We start from the raw sequence: 24,473 nt of genomic DNA, 5'->3' as shown, positions 1-24,473 counted from the left end.
ATAGAGTCAAGCAGATAGCGGGACCCGGAGCTTACAAGCTGGTTCGCACGGACAGCCACGAGGTGAAACGCCCATGGAACGCAGCATACCTCCGAAAATACTTCCAGTAAGATTTGTTCACATGTGAAAGCTATTTTTGCTTATGTTCATTACCGTTTATCTTTCACGCTTATTGTCCAAACAACTTCATGTAAGCCGAATCCGGCCATTAATAGAACGTCGAGGAATTTCTTTCGCTTGAAACCGAGGAAATTACCAAAGGCATGCAAAGGCTCACCAAAGTCTCAAAGCCTGTCTTATGGCGAGACAGAAGCCAAGCGTGCCAGGATCTGCTCGACCACGAGAAGGCGAGCAGAATCCCAATCCTTGAAGAATCAAAGGCATGCAAAGGCTCACCAAAGTCTCAAAGCCTGTCTTATGGCGAGACAGAAGCCAAGCGTGCCAAGATCTGCTCGACCACGAGAAGGCGAGCAGAATCCCAATCCTTGAAGAATCAAAGGCATGCAAAGGCTCACCAAAGTCTCAAAGCCTGTCTTATGGCGAGACAGAAGCCAAGCGTGCCAAGATCTGCTCGACCGCGAGAAGGCGAGCAGAATCCCAATCCTTGAAGAATCAAAGGCATGCAAAGGCTCACCAAAGTCTCAAAGCCTGTCTTATGGCGAGACAGAAGCCAAGCGTGCCAGGATCTGCTCGACCACGAGAAGGCGAGCAGAATCCCAATCCTTGAAGAATCAAAGGCATGCAAAGGCTCACCAAAGTCTCAAAGCCTGTCTTATGGCGAGACAGAAGCCAAGCGTGCCAGGATCTGCTCGACCACGAGAAGGCGAGCAGAATCCCAATCCTTGAAGAATCAAAGGCATGCAAAGGCTCACCAAAGTCTCAAAGCCTGTTTTATGGCGAAACAGAAGCCAAGCATGCCAGGATCTGCTCGACCACGTGAAGGCGAGCAGACTCCGAAGCACAAAAAAAAAAAAAAAATTTTAAGACGTGCAAAGGCTCGTCAAGTCTCACAGCCTGTTTATGGCGAGACAGGAACCAAACATGGCAGGATCTGCTCGATCGCGCGGAGGCGAGCAGAATCCCAAACATCGAAAAATTTTCTAAGGCAGGTGGCAAAACCATATACCAAGCCGTAGCCAGCTCGACCAGACGAAGACGAGCAGACTCTCGTAATTATAACACAAGAGAGTAATCAAAAACATTTTTATTAATTTGTTAATAATTAACAAAGCAGATAATCTTCACAAACATTGTTCATTACAATACAAGAAATATATCAAGAAGATCGTGGATCAGTAAGCCCAGCAGCGTCGGTTGGCTGGACCTCCTCAGGTGCAGGAGGGGTATCACCAGTTGCATTCGGGGGGGTGCTCGCCTCGCCTACATCAGCAGGGACTGCACGAGGAGAAGAGTTTTCCTCCTCAATCACGATCGGCTCTACCCCTTCGGCATCTTCCTTGGCCGCCTCCTCGTCCATATGTTGAGCAACACCAGCTGCAAGGTCATCCATCTTCAGATCAGGGTGTTGCTTCCCGAGGACGGCCATGATGCAACGATAGGAATGCCGAAGTCCCTGGTCGTACTGGTTGTCGGCCTCCCTCTCCAAGTTCTCGACCTGAGCTCGGTGGGAATCGCGGAGAGATTCGAGCTGAGCCTCATACATAGCCCTCTGCCTTTGAAGATCCTCCTTAACCTTGGTCAACTCCTCCTCGAGGGTAATGGCTTTTGCTTGAGCGAGAGACTCTTGCTCTATCAGCTTGAGGTTCTCAACGTTTAGCTCCCCCGTTTTTTTCTCGGCAACGTTAGCCCTGGTCGTCGCCGATTGAATGTCCTCCTTCATCTTCCTGTCGTAACGGCCAACCTTGGCCTTATAGTAGGTGGTCATGCAGCTGAGATGGAAAGCGCTATACTGCATGGCTCCCACCAGCTCGCCCAGGGTACAACCATCAAAGTCCTCCAGGTCCTTCTTGCTCACGAGTTTAGACAACTCATTGAGATAAGGAACCAAGTGTTCTGGTCGGCTGTCGGGTAAGCGAGACCGAGGCACAACAGGTGGAGAAGAGGAAGCAGGATCAGTGGCTGCTCCACTAGGTTCCCCGACTTGAGCAGGAACAGAAGGAAAAGCCTGCAAGGGAGGAACCTGCTGCACGATGTTCTTTCGTTTCGCAGCAGGAACATCTTTGTTCTGGTCCCTCTTGGTTGTTGGAGGCCGAGAGCGTTTCCTGGTCAGAGCTCCAATCACTGCGTCCTCCATCTTATGGCCAGGAAGTATCAACCAAGACTCGAGGAAGTTGTACGTAGATAGCAGTTCTCGGCTCGAGCAGGAATTGGCCAGTACAGCCTCGACCCGTTTAAGCTGACCAGGTTGGAGCGGGAAATGAACACCCCAGGAAACTACAACACAAACGAGCAGATTGAAAATGGACACTTGGTTAGAGACAAGCCAATAAAGCAAGAACAATTATGGATACGAGACATCTAAAGCGAGCAGACAACCTGGGACCACGAAACGGGGTGGGATGCGATAATCGTTCCCGTCAACCCGTGCAACTTGACCCCAAGGACCCCCAGCAAAAAAGAATTTCCTCTTCCAAGTCCCACCACCACCAGTTGGAAGATCAGTTATGGGTTTCCTGCTCTTGGTACTAGATTGGAAGTAGTACCAACCGGCATCTTTAAGGCTGCTCTTTAGCTGGTATAGGTGCTTCACCTCATCAGTCGTGGGCTCGCTCTGGCAATATCTGTCCCACAATATGAACAGACCAGAGAGCACTCTCCACCCATTGGGGTTCAACTGACCAGGAGCCAGATTCAGCCCGTTAAGTATACGGGCAAAGTAGGGTTGTAAGGGACACCTTAGCCCAAACTTAAAGCTTTCCAGAAACAGGGTAACGTATCCCCTAGGAGGCCGGCTAGGTGTATCCTTCTTTCCTGGGATCTTGAGGGGAATTTCACCAGGAATGCTATACCTGAGCCGGAGGTCATCCAGCTCGTTGAATGTGGTCGTGCAGGTCATGTAATCAATAGCATAATCCCGCAACGAGGCTCTACCTCCTACGGTACTGCGCCTCTCTGGTCGCGGCGCTCCTGGTGAAGATCCCTCGCCAGAATCACCTCCTTGATCCTCACTTAGGGTGTCTTCCGAGCCAGAAGGTCCCTCTTCACCACTACTTCCGCTCGTGGAGGTCGTTTGGGGGGACATCCTCCTAGCGCTAGTCCCGACTCTAGACCTAGTGGGTTCTAAGGGGGCCCCGGGGTCAAAAGCAGAATCAGCGAGCAGACTAGGCAAGAAACCTAGTTCGTCGTCACCAACCTCAACGACTTTCTCCTTACCCTTCGACATATCCTAAGTTCTAACCAAAACACCACCGCCAACTACAACCTCAGGCAGAGCAGAGAGAAAGGAAATTATCTACAACTAACCAATACCGAGAAAATAGAAGAAATACCTGAAACCGGGACTCGGTCAGAGAGAGAGAGCGGTGAAAGCTGTAGTGCCGAGTTTCATTCGCCGGGGAGACGAGAAGAGAGAAAAAGGCGAGTTCGTGTTTGAGGATTTTGGGTTTTTCTTACTTAGAAGAAAACTCTTGGGCTGCCAGTATTTAATGACACATATCCCAAGAATCTTGCAACCGTGGATCTGAAATTCAAATGGAGGGGCTGATTCCCGCCACGTCACTTCGTCCGCAATTAAATGCGACATGACTCTTGGCAGCCTTTTCCAATCCCACGCGAACGAGTACTAACGAGTTTCTACTGCTGGTCCACTACATTACCCAACACCAGAAACTGGGGGACCGGTGTTTGGGAGAAATACGTCGACGAGACCAGGCATGGTGAGCAGATATCTGATGGCAGAGTTCTGCGAACCGGTATGTCCCGTAAAAGCCTGGTGCGCGGGGGAACAAGAGCAGAAATATCCTGCTCATCCACGAGGCCGATTTCCTATAAGGAGCATAAGGCCATTCCAGCTAGAGGTCGAGAGGCGAGGAGACCCGGTCGACGGCAGTCGGCAAGACAGGCTCCCCAGCCCGAGAATCTAGGTACGACAGCCACGCTTTTCCCAGAACCGTGGCGTAACACGCAAGATCTCACAGAACCACGACAGCCACGCTTTCCCCAGAACCGTGGCGTAACACGCAAGATCCCGCGTTTGCCCATAACGCAGCAGTCAGAGTCCCATACTGTCTCGAAAAAAGCAGAAGACTCGGATTCAGGGGAAGCCTATAAAAAGGTAGCCAACGAAGGTAAAAGGGTTAGCAAATTTTGATTCTAAAGAAGAGAAAACAACCTAACAGCCATAAGATTTGTGGCAAGCGTTCCCCGAACCTTCATATCTGACTTGAGCGTTGGAGGGTTTGCGCCGGGAGAACCACCGGCGCACTCTGACTTGTCTGTGTGCGCAGGAACCTCTGGAGAAGAAGCCTTAAGAGGAGACCCCCTGGTCGTGATGAAGTTGATCGAGCAGAGATCCTGATCGTAGAACGAGGAGAACCGGAATCTCGCATCAACATACTACATCCCAGGTTAGTTTCCGTTTCTATATCCTTTCTATGTTCATTTTAAAGCTAGAATAAGCAACTCTGGAATCCTAATGGATAAGGTGACATGATCTCTAAACTGCATAGCCTGATTAGGAAATTTGTCCAAGCAAATTGAAGCTTCTTCAGGAACTTTTCACACTATTTTTTTTATTTTTCTCTCAGCGGTCTTGTTGATATCAGTAGCTTTTGCTGTGATTCCTGCTGCTGTGGGAGTCCCCAATGTAAGGCACTGGTTGTACTTGGCAATAGTTGTTCTCGTTAGCACATGCCCATGTGCACTTATTCTCTCAACACCAGTTGTGATTTTCTGTGCACTTTCCAAAGCTCCGACAACCGGACTTCTGGTCAAGGGTGGCAATTATCTTGAAACTCTTGCGAAAGTTAAGATGGTGGCATTCGATAAAACTGGGACAGTAACAAGGGGAGAATTTACTGTGACAGATTTTCAATCTAGCTGTGATGATGTTAGCCTCGGCACATTGTTGTATTGGTACACTTAGCTCTCACACATTTCAGAGTAGATAAATTTCTGTGTTTCTTCAAAGCTAGAGTCACTGATTTTGGGATTATTTGCAGGGTTTCAAGTATTGAGAGCAAATCTAGTCATCCAATGGCGGCTGCATTAGTTGATTATGCAAGGTCATTAGCTATTGAGCCAGTGCCTGAAAATGTGGAGGATTTCCAAAATTTCCCAGGAGAAGGAATTTTTGGGAAAATCCATGGAAATGAAATTTACATAGGAAACAGGAGAATTGGTCCGAGAACTGGTTGCAGTAAAGGTAAGAGGCTTCAATAGCTCTATTTTTACAAGCTTTAAGGGGGAGAGAAAAAAAAATAAAACTTTAGTTGGGGGCTTGTTTCATATCACTAAAGGTTGAAATTTCAGATTCAATTGTAGAAGCCAAATGTACGGGAGGAAAGACAAGAGGGTATGTGTACTTAGGAGCAACTCCAGTTGGAACATTTAGCCTCTCAGATTCTTGTCGGTCTGGGGCTCCGGAGGCGATTAAAGATCTGAAATCATTAGGCATTAAAATTAAAAGTGTCATCCTCACCGGTGATAGCCATGCAGCAGCCTTGTATGCACAAGATCAGGTGTGCATGGCTAATAACCATGTTATTATTTACACAATCTAAGCTTGAACTAAAAATTAAATTAACAAGAGAGAAATTTCTTTTTTTTTTTGTTTTGGTAGTTGGATCATGCATTCGACATGGTCTATGCAGAGCTTCTACCTCAACACAAGGCAGAATTAGTTGAGTTGTTGAAGAAAGATGGAACAACGGCCATGGTTGGAGATGGCATCAATGATGCCCCCGCTTTAGCAGAAGCCGATATTGGCATCTCAATGGGGATTTCAGGTTCAGCACTAGCCGTGGAGACCGGACATGTAATACTAATGTCAAACGACATTCGGAAAATACCAAAAGCTATCAAGCTAGCCAGAAAAGCTTCAACAAAACTCATTCAGAATGTCACTCTTTCAGTCACCGTTAAAGGTGCTGTCCTCGTATTGGCAGTTGCAGGCTACCCGTTAGTGTGGGCAGCAGTTCTCACTGATGTTGGGACATGCTTGGTTGTGATCTTGAACAGCATGTTGCTTCTGAAAAATAACCCAGAGGAGGAAGGAGGGTTTTCGAAATCCAAGTACGGGACCTTTTCCTTGTCGTGCAAGAAAGATGAAGCTAAAGAAGCACTTAATGTGAAGAACTGCAGAAGCAGATGCTGTAAGGCGACGTCTGCTAAAGACATGGCATCAACAAGTTTGCACGGCCAGACCGGTCCCAATCCTTGTTGTTTGAGCTCGAGCTCGTGCAGGAAAGATAGAAGCACAAGTTCAACTGGAAGCCAAGGGGAAAATAAAAGAGTTGCAAGGGGCGGTAAGGCAAAGAAATGTGGTGATCAACGTTGTGATATAGAGGCTGGTATTACCACCTAGGAAACTTGGGTTGTTTTTTTTTCTTTTCAAATCTGAATAATTTGTTTTTTAAAAATATGTTTTGACAATATATTGCTACAACATAATTGTGTCAAAATATTCATTTGAAGCCAAATTTTTATTGGATTTGACCCCAGCTCGTTGGTTGCTAAGGGCCCGATAAGGATATAATTTTTCATACTCGTTTGACTTTGGAGAATTTATATTATTTAGTTGTTTTTGTGTTGAAGTTAGTAGCTTATTAAAAAGTAGACCCAAATTTAAAATTTAGACTTAGAAATATTAGGCCTAGCAAAATTTCATACGACCCACTTACACGATACAAACCCACTTATTGGGTTGACATTTATTAGGGTGGGTCATTATTGAATCAACCCATTAAAACTCATTCAATAAGGAGCCGAATTTGCATTTAGGTATCAAAATCCATTTCGCACGATCCATTAACACTTAATATTGAAATTATAATAATTTTAAGTAATAAATTTTTAAAGAAAAAGTAAATTACTTTTTATTTTAATTTTGGACAAGTATTCTTATTTGAATAATTATATAATTTTGTGGACTATATTATTCAATCATGTTAAACATGATGAATATTATTTTTTTTGGTATTATATTTTTAAAGAGTCTATTTTGTAATTTTTTTTTGTGTTTTAAACTAAAAATATATAACAATAATTTTAAAATTACCAAGAAGAGCGGGTTAAGTGAGTTGGTTTGAATAACACGATATAAGTAATCAATGGGTTCGTATTTGTATTTTTGACCCAAATAAATTAATGGATGGGTTTTGGTATATGTAATTTAACACGATACGATAGAGTGCGACACGAAACCTCTCAAATACGACTCATTGCCGGGCCTAAGAAATGTAAAAACTGCTTTTTTTAGTTTTTTATTTTTTAATCCATCACATTAGTTTTATTATTTTTGTAAATTATACCATCAATGCGAAATTGCTTTTTTTTTTTTTTATACGACCCACTTACATGATACAAACCCACGCGATAAAAACTGTTATCGGGTCGACATTTATTAGGTTGGGTCATTACTGAATCAACCCATTAAAACTCATTCAATAAGGAGCCGAATTTGCATTTAGGTATCAAAATCCATTTCGCACGATCCATTAACACTTAATATTGAAATTATAATAATTTTAAGTAATAAATTTTTAAAGAAAAAGTAAATTACTTTTTATTTTAATTTTGGACAAGTATTCTTATTTGAATAATTATATAATTTTGTGGACTATATTATTCAATCATGTTAAACATGATGAATATTTTTTTTTTGGTATTATATTTTTAAAGAGTCTATTTTGTAATTTTTTTTTGTGTTTTAAACTAAAAATATATAACAATATTTTGAACAATAATTTTAAAATTACCAAGAAGAGCGGGTTAAGTGAGTTGGTTTGAATAACACGATATAAGCAATCAATGGGTTTGTATTTTTATTTTTGACCCAAATAAATTAATGGATGGGTTTTGGTATATGTAATTTAACACGATACTATAGAGTGCGACACGAAACCTCTCAAATACGACTCATTGCCGGGCCTAAGAAATGTAAAAACTGCTTTTTTTAGTTTTTTATTTTTTAATCCATCACATTAGTTTTATTATTTTTGTAAATTATACCATCAATGCGAAATTGCTTTTTTTTTTTTTTTATACGACCCACTTACATGATACAAACCCACGCGATAAAAACTGTTATCGGGTCGACATTTATTAGGTTGGGTCATTACTGAATCAACCCATTAAAACTCATTCAATAAGGAGCCGAATTTGCATTTAGGTATCAAAATCCATTTCGCACGATCCATTAACACTTAATATTGAAATTATAATAATTTTAAGTAATAAATTTTTAAAGAAAAAGTAAATTACTTTTTATTTTAATTTTGGACAAGTATTCTTATTTGAATAATTATATAATTTTGTGGACTATATTATTCAATCATGTTAAACATGATGAATATTTTTTTTTTGGTATTATATTTTTAAAGAGTCTATTTTGTAATTTTTTTTTGTGTTTTAAACTAAAAATATATAACAATATTTTGAACAATAATTTTAAAATTACCAAGAAGAGCGGGTTAAGTGAGTTGGTTTGAATAACACGATATAAGCAATCAATGGGTTTGTATTTTTATTTTTGACCCAAATAAATTAATGGATGGGTTTTGGTATATGTAATTTAACACGATACTATAGAGTGCGACACGAAACCTCTCAAATACGACTCATTGCCGGGCCTAAGAAATGTAAAAACTGCTTTTTTTAGTTTTTTATTTTTTAATCCATCACATTAGTTTTATTATTTTTGTAAATTATACCATCAATGCGAAATTGCTTTTTTTTTTTATACGACCCACTTACACGATACAAACCCACACGATAAAAACTGTTATCGGGTCGACATTTATTAGGTTGGGTCATTACTGAATCAACCCATTAAAACTCATTCAATAAGGAGCCGAATTTGCATTTAAGTATCAAAATCCATTTCGCACGATCCATTAACACTTAATATTGAAATTATAATAATTTTAAGTAATAAAATTTTAAAGAAAAAGTAAATTACTTTTTAATTTAATTTTGGACAAGTATTCTTATTTGAATAATTATATAATTTTGTGGACTATATTATTCAATCATGATGAATATTATTTTTTTTTTGGTATTATATTTTTAAAGAGTCTATTTTGTAATTTTTTTTTGTGTTTTAAACTAAAAATATATAACAATAATTTTAAAATTACCAAGAAGAGCGGGTTAAGTGAGTTGGTTTGAATAACACGATATAAGTAATCAATGGGTTCGTATTTGTATTTTTGACCCAAATAAATTAATGGATGGGTTTTGGTATATGTAATTTAACACGATACTATAGAGTGCGACACGAAACCTCTCAAATACGACTCATTGCCAGACCTAAGAAATGTAAAAACTGCTTTTTTTAGTTTTTTATTTTTTAATCCATCACATTAGTTTTATTATTTTTGTAAATTATACCATCAATGCGAAATTGCTTTTTTTTTTTTTATACGACCCACTTACACGATACAAACCCACACGATAAAAACTGTTATCGGGTCGACATTTATTAGGTTGGGTCATTACTGAATCAACCCATTAAAACTCATTCAATAAGGAGCCAAATTTGCATTTAAGTATCAAAATCCATTTCGCACGATCCATTAACACTTAATATTGAAATTATAATAATTTTAAGTAATAAATTTTTAAAGAAAAAGTAAATTACTTTTTAATTTAATTTTGGACAAGTATTCTTATTTGAATAATTATATAATTTTGTGGACTATATTATTCAATCATGTTAAACATGATGAATATTTTTTTTTTTGGTATTATATTTTTAAAGAGTCTATTTTGTAATTTTTTTTTGTGTTTTAAACTAAAAATATATAACAATAATTTTAAAATTACCAAGAAGAGCGGGTTAAGTGAGTTGGTTTGAATAACACGATATAAGTAATCAATGGGTTCGTATTTGTATTTTTGACCCAAATAAATTAATGGATGGGTTTTGGTATATGTACTTTAACACGATACAATAGAATGCGACACGAAACCTCTCAAATACGACTCATTGCCAGGCCTAAGAAATATAAAAACTGCTTTTTTTAGTTTTTTATTTTTTAATCCATCACATTAGTTTTATTATTTTTGTAAATTATACCATCAATGTGAAATTGCTTCTTTTTTTTTTTAATCTTCATTTCTACATGAGAATCATGATCTATATATGTTTAAGCCTGCAACATATAAGAACGGGTAAAGAGAATACATGATTGATATCTTGCACCATACCTAATCCATTGTCATCCCCACTTAAAATAGATATTAATATTATTTAAAAAATCTAAAGAAATGAATAGTAAAAATTTTGATGATTTTTAAAATTGAGCAATTCTGAGTCCTGCCAAATTGAAGGGAAGTATTAAAGATGAAACCCATTACTAAGAATGACGAAAAAGAATAAGGGACTAGGGTGTATATTACATCTAGTACAATTTCCTAGTAATTTCCTCCAATATCTCAAACTAAACAAAAATATTTAAAAACTTAACAAATTTATATAATCACGCTTTTATTTTTATAAACAACAATCATACAGAAAATACCTATACACCGTAAGTCATGTTAAATATGTGAATTTTAAAGGTGTGAATAGAATGAATACTTTCCCACGCAGTTTCAAGTTTGCAAATAGGATTATATATATATGTGTGTGTGTTTTTTTTTAACTCGATCATAATATTAGCTGTGAAATTTCGCTAAACAATTTTAATTTAGCCTTCGATTGATATTAATGTTTATCATTGTGCTTTCACAACAAAAGATTGAGCTAATTTTACCACGTAGCTAGATATTTGGCAAAAAATCTATATTACTTTCACTATTTTATTAAAAATAATGTTTACCAAATTATAATTTAATAAATAACTTTTTTTTTTAATTTTGCAGCGGCTACAACACCACAATTGCAGTTCACATACAAAACACAAACAGAACATTATTATTATCAAAACACAAACAGCTACAACGCCACAATTGTATTGCATTTCTTTGCGTGGTCTAGGAAAAATCAAATATATGGACGATTTGATGACCATTAAGAACTTCAAAATGCAATCAACATTGGCACGTTGATAATATTACATGTTTCAGCAAAACATGCTGAGCTGAGTGATTGGGAATAAGACCACATCCAATGAAAAGAAAGAACAAAAAATGTTAGAGAAACTGATTCACTCAAAAGTCTGAAAGGGCCAGAAATTTATAATAGTAAATCTGTTAGCTTTTGTCAACATCATTTATAATTGTCCATGGCGCAATTTCATAAATTGATAACGTTATTCAATAGTTTCATTATTAATACTACCTAAATTATTGTATCTGTCTCAATACACAGGGATTAGGCCTGTCAAACTTTAAACATTTAATTTTAAGTATTCAGTTTTTCAAATAATTTTAAAGGGCAAAACGTTAGACAATAAAATATTTTTACGGCTGACCCAGTCGTACGATGCTGCCTCCCCGTTTTGATATCATAATAGAAAAGATATTGGACCAAAAAGTTTAACCTGATTGATAAGAGCTCTGTTTTGTCCTAATTTTTATTAGGCTCCATTGTATCAAAAAAAACAAAAAACAAAAAAAAGACAAATCAGATTCAAGGGGAGAAAAACAAGAAGAAAGTTAAAAGTGAAGAAACGTGTTTTCATTATTTAAATAAAGCATTATACATTGAGAGTTATTTATAGATGCAAAGGCTACATTTTTTCAAAGATTACATATGTGAATACGGAAGGAAATGTGTCAATCCGTTCGGCGCGGATCTTGTCTTTGACAAGTGCAGATTCTGCTTTGAAAGCTTCATTCAATGCCGTTTTATTTGATTCTCAACACTCCCCCTCAAGCTGGTGCATAGATGTCTTGCATACCCAACTTGTCTAGGAATTTTGTAAATGGCCTGCTTGAAATGGCCTTCGTTAAAATATCTGCAAGTTGATCTTCTGATCGAATTTTCGGCAGTTCTAAGATTTTTCCATCTAATTTCTCCTTGATGAAAAATCTATCTACCTCCACATGTTTTGTTCGATCGTGTTGAACTGGGTTATGAGCAATATCTCGTGCAGCTTTGTTGTCACAGTATAGTTGTATTGGTTGTTGTGATGGATAGCCCAAATCGTTTAAGATAAAACTTATCCATAGCCCTTCACATATCCCAAGGGCCATGCCTCGATATTCTGCTTCAGCGCTCGAACGGGCAACGACATGTTGTTTCTTGCTTCTCCATGTGATAAGGTTTCCTCCCACAAAGGTAAAGTATCCTGAAGTAGAGCGTCTATCACTAACTGACCCGGCCTAATCTGCATCAGTATAAACTTCTATGTTGCTGTAATCTTCATTTTTGGAAAATAAGATTCCTTTTCCTGGATTTGTCTTCAGGTACCTCAGGATCCGCATTACTGCTTTCATGTGTTGTTCTCCGGGATTATGCATAAACTGGCTTACAACACTCAATGCATAAGCAAGATCTGGCCTTGTGTGGGACAAGTACATCAATCTTCCAATCAGCCTTTGATATCTTCCTTTGTCTACTGGAACTTGGTCTGAAGTAATACAAAACTTCAGTCCTTCTTCTATTGGGGTGTCAATAGGCTGACAAGCTGTCATTCCCATTTCGTGTAATAGATCTAAGGCATATTTCCTTTGAGACAGAAAGATTCCTCCCTTAGATCGAGAAACCTCAATTCCAAGAAAGTATTTTAAGGCACCTAAATCCTTCATCTCAAACTCTCTTGACAAGTACTTCTGAAGAGCCTCTGTTTCTTCCTCGTCGTTGCCTGTAACTACCATATCATCCACATAGACAATAAGGGCAGTGATTTTACCTTGTCGTTTTTTAATGAATAAGGTATGATCTGAATTGCTTTGGTTATACCCAAAACGAACCATAGCCTTTGTGAATTTCCCGAACCATGCTCTTGGGGATTGCTTCAACCCATACAATGATTTCTTCAATTTGCATACTTTCTGATTGAGTCGTTCTGGTCCACTGCATCCTGGTGGCAGATCCATATAAATTTCTTCAAACAGGTCTCCATGGAGGAAAGCATTCTTTACATCGAACTGTTGCACTAGCCAATCCAAGTTGACTGCTAATGATAATAAGATACGAATAGTATTAATTTTTGCTACCAGTGCAAATGTATCAGTATAATCAATCCCGTAGGTTTGGGTGTAACCCTTAGCTACGAGTCTTGCTTTGTATCGTTCAATAGAGCCATCTGTTTTGTATTTTATAGTGTAGATCCATCGACAACCCACTGGTTTCTTTCCTGGTGGAAGATCAACTAGTTCCCATGTTTGATTTTTCTGAAGAGATCTCATTTCATCATTCATAGCCGCTTTCCACTTTGGATCTTTTAAAGCTTCCTGCACACTGTTAGGAATAGATACAGCAGATAATTGATTCACAAATGACTGATTTGATTATGACAAGCGATGGTTAGACACAAAATGACTCATAGGGTATTTGACTCTACTAGAGAAGTCAGGCTCATATGTGGGTTTAGGGATACCTCTATTTTGACATTGGGGAAGAATTCTTCTGATTGGACTTGTGGTAGGAACATCCTCTGCAGACGATTGGTTAGGTATTTCTTCATGTGACTCATTCTCGATTGCAGTTGTGTCTGAGTTATTGTGCTCCCCAAATGTGTCTTCACATATCTCAGCCTGCGAATCATCACCATTTGCTTTTCCAGTATCTTGAAGGTTTACTATCTCAATGGAAGATTGACTTTCTTCAGGTGGAAGATATGTAAGAGTATGAATTTCCTCTTCATTATACTCCCCTTGAAATTCAGACTCTGACAAGTAGTACATGATATCTTCATGAAAAACGACATCCATGGTGATGTATATTTTTCTTGATGGTGGATGATAGCATCGGTATCCCTTTTGATGTAAGGCATATCCTACAAACACACAACATAGTGCTCGAGGAGATAATTTGTCTTGTTGAGGCAAATGAACGAAGGCAACACAGCCAAACACATGTGGGGCAGATTCGGCACATTTGGTGACATAATTGCATCATTCAGAACTTGGAAAGGAGTCTGGAATCCAAGGGAGCTTGATGGTGTTCGATTGATCAAGTATACTGCGGATGCCAGTGCTTCTCCCCAATAAGATAATGGCATGTGGGCTTGGATTAGTGATGCTCGAACAACTTCTAGTAAATGTCTGTTTTTTCGTTCAGCAACGCTATTTTGTTGGGGTGTCCCCACACAAGTGGTTTGATGGACAGATCCTTGTGATTTCAGAAACTGTTGAATTGCTGTGCTCATATACTCGCCTCCATTATCAGTATGTAGAACTCGAATTTGTGTCTGAAATTTAGTTGTCACCATCTTATGAAATCTTTGAAATAAAGAGTTTACTTCGTCTTTCGATTTCATTAGAAAAATCCATTTCATTCTGCTACAATCATCAATAAATGTAACAAACCAACGAGCACCTCCAATTGTAGAAACTTTAGATGGCCCCCATACATCAGAATGTACTACCATGAAAGGAACTGGATTTTTATTTAAGGACAATGGAAAAGTAGTTCGATGGCTTTTTGAAAGTTCACAAACATCACATTTAAAGTTACAAACATCAAATTTCAGAAACAAACTAGGAAATAATTTTTTTAAGTAACCAAATGACACATGCCCTAAACGTCTATGCCATAACCAAATTTCTGATTTCCTTTTTTTTATGGAACTATTTGCGACTAGTGCAGGGCTTAGCTTTCCAGTGTTTGTTGATGACATCTCCAAGTAGTACAAGTTGCCTCGTCTAATACCATAACCAATCGTTTGCTTCGTTTGGATGTCCTTAAACACACAATGATCAGGCCAAAAAATTACAACACATGATAAGTAAGTGGTTAATTGAGACACAGATAAAAGATTATAATCTAAAGATGGAACAATTAACACAGTGTCTAAATTTAATTCATTTGTGAGTCGTAAAGATCCTTCCCTAACAACTGAGGTTGTGGTTCCATTTGCAGTGGAAATATGTTTTTGTGAAGATGGTTTCAATTGAGAAACTTGTCGAGAATCAAAAGTCATATGATCAGTTGCCCCAGAATCAATTATCCATGTACTATTAATAACAGGTGTAAGAGTTTTAAGGGCCTTACCTGGACTGACAGAGGTTGCGATTTGCACTGAAGATTCTTTTCTAAGATCTGTAGTGGATGTGGATTCAGCTACTGCAGTTTTTGATCCATGCTTGGTGTTCTTCTTTCGAGTATCCCACCAGTCAGGATATCCAATGATTTCAAAACATTGTTCTTTCGTATGACCCTTCTTTCTACAATGAGTGTAATGGAGTGATGACTTGTCAACAAACTTCTTTTGAGGTTGCTGTCGTGCTATCATAGTAGACGTTTCTGAGTCGACCTTCTTGTTTAGTTTGCTTTGCCGTATATCTTCTCTTCGGATCAGAGAATAACATTCTTCTAAGTCTGGGATAATGTCTTTTCGTAGAATTTCTCCACGAACTTGGTCAAATTCTTCATCTAGCCCAGCAAGAAAAATGTGCACTCTCAATCTTTCAACAGACCTTTTGTATATTACAACATCTTCTGGATCCTTCATGACCACTTTATCTCGGTGATCAAGTTCTCGAAATATTTCAACCAATTCTCCATAGAATTTAGAGAGTGGTTGTCCATTTTGCTTGGTAGAGAATGCCTTCTGGTTTAGAGTGAAAACTTGTAATTCATCGCTTCCATCATAGAAGGCTTTTGATAATGCATCCCAGATTTCGTAGGCTGTAGGAATTCGTAAATATCGCTTCATGATCTCCGGAGACATGGATATGAGTAACCATCTTTTTACTTTTTGGTTCTCACTATACCATTTCTCATATTCCTTTGAAGATTCCTCAAATGGCTTTGTGCTGATACGAATATATGAGAGTTTTTCTCTTTCTGCAAGATGCATCTCCATTATTTGAGACCAAACATCGTAGTTTGTCTCAGTGAGGATAATTCCAGCATTAAATACTCCATCAGATTGAACAGATTGAATGACAACAGGACTAGATTCAGTTGAAGTTTTCTCCATTTTTTTGTTTTTTTCCTTTTCTTTTTTCTCTTTTTTTTCTTTTTTTTTGTTTTTTTATTTTTTTTCTTTTTTTTTTGTTTTTTTTCCGTCTAGATTGAAAGAAGGAAAAAAATAACCTTTTTAGGTACCAAAACGACAGGTCGTTTGACCACTGCTTTCCAAACTGACATGTCGGTTATGGTGGAATATAAACGACATGTTGTTTTAATCCTGCTGCACTTCTGGAGACTAAGCGTCACGTCATTTTATCTCTAATTTAAAAACGTCATATCGGTTTTAATATAACAAAAAACGACACGTCGTTTTTTGACTGCTGCACTTCTGAGATAAAAACGACATGTCGGCTGACGTCTTCTTAACCTCTGGAGCGCGTGAGAGCGCGTGAATGATGACAGTGGCGCGTGGTTGACTGGCCGTGGCTTCGGGTGGCGCGTGGGAGCGCGTGGGAATGTGTTTAAATGTGAAATTTTTACAGTTTCCTCACTGAAAACTGAGAATTGTGATGGTGTTCTTGGTTTTGAGGAAAACACTCTCGGAAAATTGATGGGATTGTTGATAAATTTGTAAACTCAAGTTTTTTACGTATGGGTGGCTTGTTTCTTGATCGGCATGGATATCTGTAATGGTAGGAATGGGTTTAAGAAAGAAAATGGTGGGAAAAATGGTTGTGGGAGGAATTTGGTTTCCTCTGTTTTTGTTACAAACAGAGCAGCGGAACTTGAAGAAACTTGAGCGTATTCATGGCTCTGATACCATGAAGAAACGTGTTTTCATTTCTTAAATAAAGCATTATACATTGAGAGTTATTTATAGATGCAGAGGCTACATTTTTTCAAAGATTACATATGTGAATACGGAAGGAAATGTGTCAATCCGTTCGGCGCGGATCTTGTCTTTGACAAGTGCAGATTACCCCTTTGACAAGTGCAGATTCTGTCTTTGAAAGCTTCATTCAATGCCGTTTTATTTGATTCTCAACAAAAAGAACTTCTTCCAATAGAGCATATTCCATTGATGAGGTATGTACCTCTCAGCTGGGCAAAAGAAAGGTGATATACTGTCACAAATATGAAATTTTAAGTTTATAACACTATGAGATCACAAACTGAAGCATTGATAATAAATTCGATAACTTCTTAATAAGGTAATAGCAACTTCTTCCGGCACTTGTACATAAAAGTAAAATACATATAATCAGATTGTTAAAAAATAAATGACGTTAGCTATCTCAAAGAACAAAAATTAACTGCATTTTTCGAAAGATTCAAAGTTGAGAGAGGTGTCTCTAGAAATGGAGGCATCAAGAGCCAACCATAAATAGTATGAACTCAGCTATGTATTTCAAATTCCAATGGCGTCAAGAAGTTCTGAGTGTTGAGAAACCGAAACCAGTGAGTTAGCAACAATGGCGCCACTAGCAGCAACTGCAGGGACTCCTATGACCGGGAAAGTAGAATCACCACAACAATAGAGCTGCGGAATGGGAGTTGAATGCCCAGGAAACGTTTCTTTACCAGCCTGTATCGCTGGCCCATAAGTTCCTCTATTCCTTCGAAGAAACCTTTGATGTGTTAATGGAGTTCCAACCAATTTCACATCACACTTGTCCCGACTAAAACCCGGACCAAGTGCACGCTCCACGGCTCTCCAGATGACCTCGATTATAAATTTTTTTGAGAAATGCTTTACTTAAGGAAGTAACAGGATCAAAAAAAAATTCCAGGCAGAAGATTGATTCAATCGAGAATGACTAAATCAGGAGATTACACAATATTTCAAAACACTTAGTATTTTCATAAGTCTGAATATTTACTAAAATTACAGTGATTTCTGAATATTTATTAATATTACAATGATTTAATAACCATTACAGTAGATATCATTTGATATATTAGAGCAAATGCTTGTGACAACCAAAAGACCCAAGTGTTTTCTACTTTTCTAGCTCCAAGGCACTAAAAGTTAGCATAGAGTTCAATCATATTCATTCTAATGAGTACAATATCTAGATACTTAAAGAGCTTTGAGAATCATTTGAGTCACTGGTTATACATGAGCAAACTTTCAGCAAAATTGAGTTCTCAAAATTTTGAAGTTCTATTTTACCAGAAAAAGCAACATGAGAAAGGCCAATATCAACAAGCTTATATATAAGTACCTTAGATCTTTCGGCTTTGAGTTTTTTGTATTCAGCACTTCTAGCATCAAGCCCTTTCCACAATTCAAACGGTTCAGTTCCTGGTGTATAAGCATGTAACACATGTTTCCCAGGGGGTGCCAGATCTGGACTTAACACACTTGGTACAGAAATTAAAACAAAATTTTGATCAGCATCGAATCCTCGGTCCCAGTCATTCACAACCATATGATGAATCCCCAAGTCCTCTCGTAAACCCTGGTCAGTAAGACATTTTGAATAGAAATATAAGATGTTGGACACAAAAATCAGAATAAAAATGGGTTGATGCATAGCACTAGAAACTACAAAGACAAAAAGGTAAAGAACTATTACTTTGGCACAATCAATGGTAAAAGAAAAGACAAACCAAAACATTATTCAGGTTGAAGGAGCCCTAAGGATGCAGAAGACACAAAAGGCATTGAGAACTTTCGAGTTGACCCAAATCATACCTTATAATATGGTGTGTCTATGCTAAACCGTAAGTGTCTTTCCCTTCTCTTTTCCTTTAATAGAAAATGAAGCTGTTTAAACATTCAAGTCAACAGAGGGCCTTCATCATAGTCCTACATCTAAGACTCCATCTTCCTAATTTGGGATTTCAGGCTGTCATCATGGTTCTGGACATTGATACCAGTTATGTTGCAGGGCTTTTTAAATCAGTTTATGCATTCCTGAAGGCTCAATAGTTAACACATGGTCTTGCTTGATTCGCTATATGACAAATTTGTGTGGCATAGACTTGACGTACACTTAGGCTCCGTTTGGTACAGCTTATTAAATAGAGCTTATAACAGTAGAGCTTATAGCAGTAGAGCTTATACCAATAGAGCTTTTGAACAAAAAGTCATTGGGTGTTTGGTTGTCAATAAAAAAAGTACTTTTGAACCATTAAATTGTGTGATATTTTTTTATTATATATTTTTAGAAAAGCCCTCTAACCTCTACTCCCAAAAGCTCAAATTTTAGGCTTTTGCTAGTAGAGGTAAATTAGCTTATTTAAGCTAAAAAAACTCTACTAAAAAAATAACCAAACACCATAAAATTTTTTAAAAAGTGCTTATACGATTAAATAAGCACTTATGGCTCTTAAATAAGCCATACCAAATAAGCACTTAGATTTACTGAGATCAGTTGTTGAGATTCACTGTAACACCCAATTTTTATTTATTTATTTTTCCTCTTTTGCCCTTATTAAATTGAGTAGGATAGTTATTATTGAGTGTTTGTGTGTGAGTAAAATTTATCGGTTTGTTTTAAATAAGTTACGTAAGTTATTAGTTTTTTTTAAATATTTATTAATTACCAAGTATTTAAGAGAAAACAATCTTTTTAAGAAGCCGTCTTTTATTTTTTTTACACTGTTACAAACCCTAGAAAGAAAAGAAGGAAATATAAGTCTTTGGAGAAGGAAAAGAAAGTCTTATCACTTCCTTTCTTAGTGTTTGCCTTAAGGTATTTAGTATTTCTTCGACTTATATGATTTATTTTTATGGAATTGTTTGCCTTTAATTACTTGTAGTATGATTTGAGTATTATATGTGTGTTTGTAATGTTGTGATGATATGAACAGTCTCTATTCCTTGCTTGAAATCATTTTCTTTAGTTAGAATCACGTGAATATCTTACATATCATGTAACTAGACATCCTAGGCTTTCCATTGATAGGTTTTGTGTTGAAATCGTCTGAGTATGCAAATTGTTATGGGTTTTCGAAGTTGGGTTACTGGTGCTGGAAAATTCCGATTTTCAGCAGCGGTTCTCAACTCTGGAAATTTTTGTATAAGGTTACACATCCTTTAAAATTATGGCGATTTTTTTGCCAACAGATCTATGTCTCCTATGCTTGCATGTTTAATTTCGTAGTTTTATTCTTTATGGTTGAATTACTAAAAATCGTAACATATGGCTGCTGCAAATCTGGAAACTGTTTTCCAGAATTTCAGAAGCTGAAACGTGTAACAGTTGGGCTACTCTATGAATATTACAGGCCATGTTAGGATTTTATAATGAAATTTCAATCTTTCCTTTGTCTTTAAAAACTGGAAATCGCGATTTTTGGGCATGTAAAATAAAAGATACGAATTTTTTAAATTCTGTTTTCAAATCTGGAATTTTCTGGACGGGTTAGATGTTCTCGGAAATAAAACGTTTTAAAATAGTTTCAGGAGTCCAAAAATTATGAATTTTAATTATATGCTTTTTGAATTTGTCTTCTTTAATTAGAAAAAAGAAGCTTATTATTTCGAGTACTAAAGAAAATTTTATGAATTTTCTAAGTGGAAAATGTCTGTTTTGGTCAGTGCTGGACAGTTTTGTTACTTTGGTGAAAGGTCAATATTCTGACTCGATTTTGACTTGTGCTCATTTTTGTGAAATATTGTATGCAATGCTATGCATGTTCACAGTGCCTCTGTATATTTTCATGGTTTTCCGACATGTGTATAGGTTATTAAAAATCAGCATGTGCAGGATACTCATAAGTATAGGATATGTTTAGAATATGTACAAGTATTAAGGTAGTATTAGTGTTTATGATTTAAGGATGATTGGGATTATGTTTAAGGTTAGAGATGATATTGATAAGAATATTTTTATGATGATTATAGGACGAGGGTGAGCTCGTTGGTTGTTCTTGAGGTATTGAATTGATTGCTACGGATCGAGGTAAGTAGATTCATGCATGATGTGCTTTATAATAAATGCAATTTACGTTACAAAAATTATGTTTAAATGGAAATTTTTACAAAACTGATTTCTAAAATATTTAAATGAATTTTGTAAAATAAAAACACTTTTAAATGAATTTATATAAAATTATTTTAAAATGAATTTTTCTTAAGAAATTAGTTTTCTTAAACAAAATGTTTTCTTAAAGAATTTTCTAAAAGAATTAAATGATCAAAGAAAGGTTCTTAAATGTTTTAGAAGACTTTAACTGCTATTTATGAAAGAATGTATGGTGGATTCAAAAAATGTTTTGGCTCATAGTCCGTAGTAATGTATATGATGTTAATGTTATGATGTTATGAAATGTTATGGCTAGCTTGCTGGTATGATGATGATCTTGTGTACAAGGATGTTATGAACAATGTGGGGTATAGTACCCCGAATTAGAAACAATGCGGGGTATAACACCCTAAATGATGAATGATGAATGATGAATGATGATGACTACGAGGCATGAGCTACCAATGTTTACGCTTTAATGTTTTTATAAAGTTTTAATGTTTTTATATGAATCCACCCCTTATGCTAAATGAAGATGTTATAAAATGTTTAACAATTCTTGACAAAGGTTTTCAATATTGTGCATGGATTTGCTTACCGAGTTGACGGCTCACCGCTCGTCTCTAATATTTTACAGATTGATTAGAAATATGGCTTGGGTGCTTAGATGGAGAATTTTTCTTAGTGGATCTTTGGAGTTGCTTTAAAGATTAAATTTGGCTAGACTTTTTATTTTGGATTAGAGACTTTACTTTGGAGACTTTATTTCATATGTTTTATGTAAGGATTCAGTTGGAGTATGAATAATGGTTGTTTATCTTGAGATTTATTAATAAGAATAAATGATGTGAGGTTTCATTCCAATTTTACCCTTGTGTTTTCATGGGTAATTTTTGGGGTGTTACATTCACTCTGTAGAGTCACTCACCTCTCAAACCCCAAATGAAGATGCATAAACGATTCACATTGTGGAGTCATATCAATCCTATCTCGGTAGGACTTTGGAACAACTTCCTTAGGTAACAGCTTTAACGTGTCCCACATAGATGCATTACTGACAACAGCCTTTCTAGCACGTATAAACTGCAGCATTTCAAGACATCTCTCCATTAATGACACAAAAAACACATAATTCACTTGAGATTAGTCTTAGAACTCCTTTTTACCACAACAAAATCGACTTACTTGACCGCTGCTTAGCTCGACTCCGGTGGCTCTATCATTTTCAACTACTATCTTTTCCACGACTTCTCAGTGAAAGTCGTCCGCCAAACTTCTCTATTCCCCGGACAAGAGCATTAACAAGAGCCCCACTTCCACGAAGGGGGTACTCCAGAGAGCAACCTGGCTTGTACCATTCTGCAAACATGTAAACCTGAAAAGGATTGGAAAAAGAAAGATGAGGTCAGATATACGCAGGCATCATCTATAGATATAAATTACTATGATTTCATAACCAAGAACATGAATAGAGATATCATGTTATCAGTATACCAGACATACAAGCGCGATATATAACGAGATTTTCATTTCGGTGAATGAAATTATAATAAATTAATCTCACGTTGTTTTACAGTACATAATGTGTTGACCACTGTAGTCATTTTCTCTTTGCACAAGTGATCAGCAGCATACTCATGCAGACAAATTCAAACATGCTAAGGAAACAGCAGTTATAATCATTAATAGTATATCCAGATTTAATTTCTTTCAGGAAAAAACAATTACATAATAGTTACCATCTCTGCTGAGAGTATACCATTAGATTTCACCCCTGCAAGCAGGAAAGCCAGAAGATCTATCCAGTTCCGTACAAAAGGGTCTTTAAGCTCCAATGAATCAATAATATCTGAGAATGGTCTGAGAAGTTTCGTTGCACCCAAAGCTCCCTGAGGTCACATTTGAATAAATGAGAAGTTTCCCATTTGAATCAATAATTTCTGAGAATGGTCTGAGAAGTTTCCTTTAGGTAGGGTTGTCCAATAATTTCTGAGAAGTTTCGTTCCACATAACTAAAATTTAGACTTCATTTTGTCCATTATAAGATCTTATACGTGCATAAATACATAAAATGGCGCACACATAAAATACATGCATAACTCATCGGGTACTAAAGTGCATCGATGAGTTAGTTCAACAAAATTCACATCTTTAATAATGCTTGTTTAAGTCAAGTCTAAAACTAAATATATACTGGTTAAAAATAATAAAAAAAGAAAATAATACAAAGTTGCATATAAAATAAATTCCCAGATTTTATGATTCCATTGTTCTAAATTTTAATGTATACATATGCATCCGAATACTGTCAAATTTTGAGAGTTGTTTTACTAATATCTTAAGTCATACATTAAAAAAAAAAAAAAATTGTTAGGAGCATGTTGACATATTATGCAATTATTATATTAACATTTAGCTCTAAATACATCAAACAATGACGATTCTAAATGATAACCGCTAAATAAAATTTTATTTGTTGTTTCTACGTAGTGTTTTCATTTAGTAATATATATATATATATATATACCCACACACAACCTTGTAGGAAAACAAATCCAATTGCCTATATAATTTATTGAAGAGATAAAAAGAAAGAAAAAGTATGTAATATTATTTACAAAAACTACCTTGTTACAATGAAAAATAAAAAATAAAACAAAAGGAATCTCAGAAAACCATCAATATCTAGCAAACCATAATCAATAATCTTCTTTAACTCCACTCAAAATGAAAATAAAATATTTACTTAAAATAGTTAGTCATCGATACAATGAACTCATGAATCATGATAATTTTTTAAGTGCGGGTTACTAATTACAAAGAGCCAAACAATTCGCTTAAAATATAGGATACAATGATAAAATTAACTTTAGGACCAATGCCATACAAACTATTTAAATATCATAAAAATAAAATAGGGTGCCATTTTTTTTTTAAGATTATGATGAGAGAGATTATCCATCTCTTCAATAGGCGCATGAAGTTGATATTCTTGTGCATTTAATGGCCATTTTGATGAAGCAAAATGACAAACGCTTAAAATCAATCATGTTTATGCGCACACCAATAATTGATGGGATAAAAATATCCTCCTCCTTAGATGTCCATGTCAATTTTTTTTTCATTTTTTTTCAAATAATCAACAATACGAAAGGAAGGAAAATATATAACAGTATGAGACCTTGTCTTTAATAGATTTTTTTGAGTAATGAAAAGTACCAGCTCAACTATCTCCTCACCCCTCACCCTGGGGTAAATCTCTTCAGCTGAATGGCACGAGAAGAGTCATGGTAATACATTTTGTACGGGGCATATGCCAACTATAAACGAGTACCGACCAGAGGTACATACCGACCAGATACTCATCACTCGAAAAAAAGGACACGATCTCACGAACTCACGACAGT

General features: G+C 36.7%; 3 protein-coding genes and 1 long non-coding RNA gene across 8 annotated transcripts in view; 3 read left to right on the top strand and 1 right to left on the bottom strand.

Annotated features, from left to right (window-relative positions):
• LOC102627235 (ent-kaurene oxidase, chloroplastic-like) overlaps nucleotides 1–24,473 on the top strand; it is a 74,674-nt gene that overhangs the window by 27,912 nt on the left and 22,289 nt on the right. The window lies entirely within an intron of this gene.
• Nucleotides 3,875–6,484, top strand: LOC127902720 (cadmium/zinc-transporting ATPase HMA2-like). The gene is made up of 5 exons (XM_052442589.1): nucleotides 3,875–4,043; nucleotides 4,707–5,034; nucleotides 5,121–5,323; nucleotides 5,431–5,639; nucleotides 5,741–6,484. Exons 1-5 carry the CDS (start codon nucleotides 3,875–3,877, stop codon nucleotides 6,482–6,484), a joined length of 1,653 nt encoding a protein of 550 aa, XP_052298549.1.
• LOC127902543 (prolycopene isomerase, chloroplastic-like) lies at nucleotides 16,944–22,960 on the bottom strand. 4 transcript variants are annotated; one of them, XR_008054902.1, is made up of 5 exons: nucleotides 22,806–22,958; nucleotides 22,252–22,441; nucleotides 21,995–22,149; nucleotides 18,789–18,842; nucleotides 17,264–18,552 (listed from the first exon to the last, which is right to left on the bottom strand). XR_008054902.1 is itself a non-coding variant. In XM_052441881.1 (3 exons), the coding sequence occupies exons 1-3, from the start codon at nucleotides 18,870–18,872 to the stop codon at nucleotides 17,132–17,134; spliced, it is 381 nt and encodes a 126-aa protein (XP_052297841.1). In that variant the 5' UTR covers nucleotides 18,873–19,128; the 3' UTR covers nucleotides 16,944–17,131. The 4 variants fall into 4 exon arrangements, 2 of the variants coding, with proteins under 2 accessions (XP_052297841.1, XP_052297840.1); XR_008054903.1 differs by lacking the exon at nucleotides 18,789–18,842 and having other exon boundaries at nucleotides 22,826–22,960; XM_052441881.1 differs by lacking the exons at nucleotides 21,995–22,149; nucleotides 22,252–22,441; nucleotides 22,806–22,958 and adding an exon at nucleotides 16,944–17,191 and having other exon boundaries at nucleotides 18,316–18,552; nucleotides 18,789–19,128.
• LOC127902546 (uncharacterized) lies at nucleotides 19,711–22,117 on the top strand. Of its 2 annotated transcripts, none has more exons than XR_008054911.1 (3): nucleotides 19,711–19,791; nucleotides 20,946–21,003; nucleotides 21,704–22,086. It is a non-coding gene; the product is annotated as an uncharacterized LOC127902546 (long non-coding RNA). The 2 variants fall into 2 exon arrangements; XR_008054912.1 differs by lacking the exon at nucleotides 19,711–19,791 and adding an exon at nucleotides 19,865–20,123 and having other exon boundaries at nucleotides 21,704–22,117.

Source organism: Citrus sinensis, chromosome 5 (genome assembly GCF_022201045.2).
Source record: "Citrus sinensis cultivar Valencia sweet orange chromosome 5, DVS_A1.0, whole genome shotgun sequence".
Classification (NCBI taxonomy): Eukaryota; Viridiplantae; Streptophyta; class Magnoliopsida; order Sapindales; family Rutaceae; genus Citrus; species Citrus sinensis.
The sequence above is the reverse complement of the archived record's forward strand: the minus strand, read 5'-3'. Positions and strand labels throughout refer to the sequence as shown.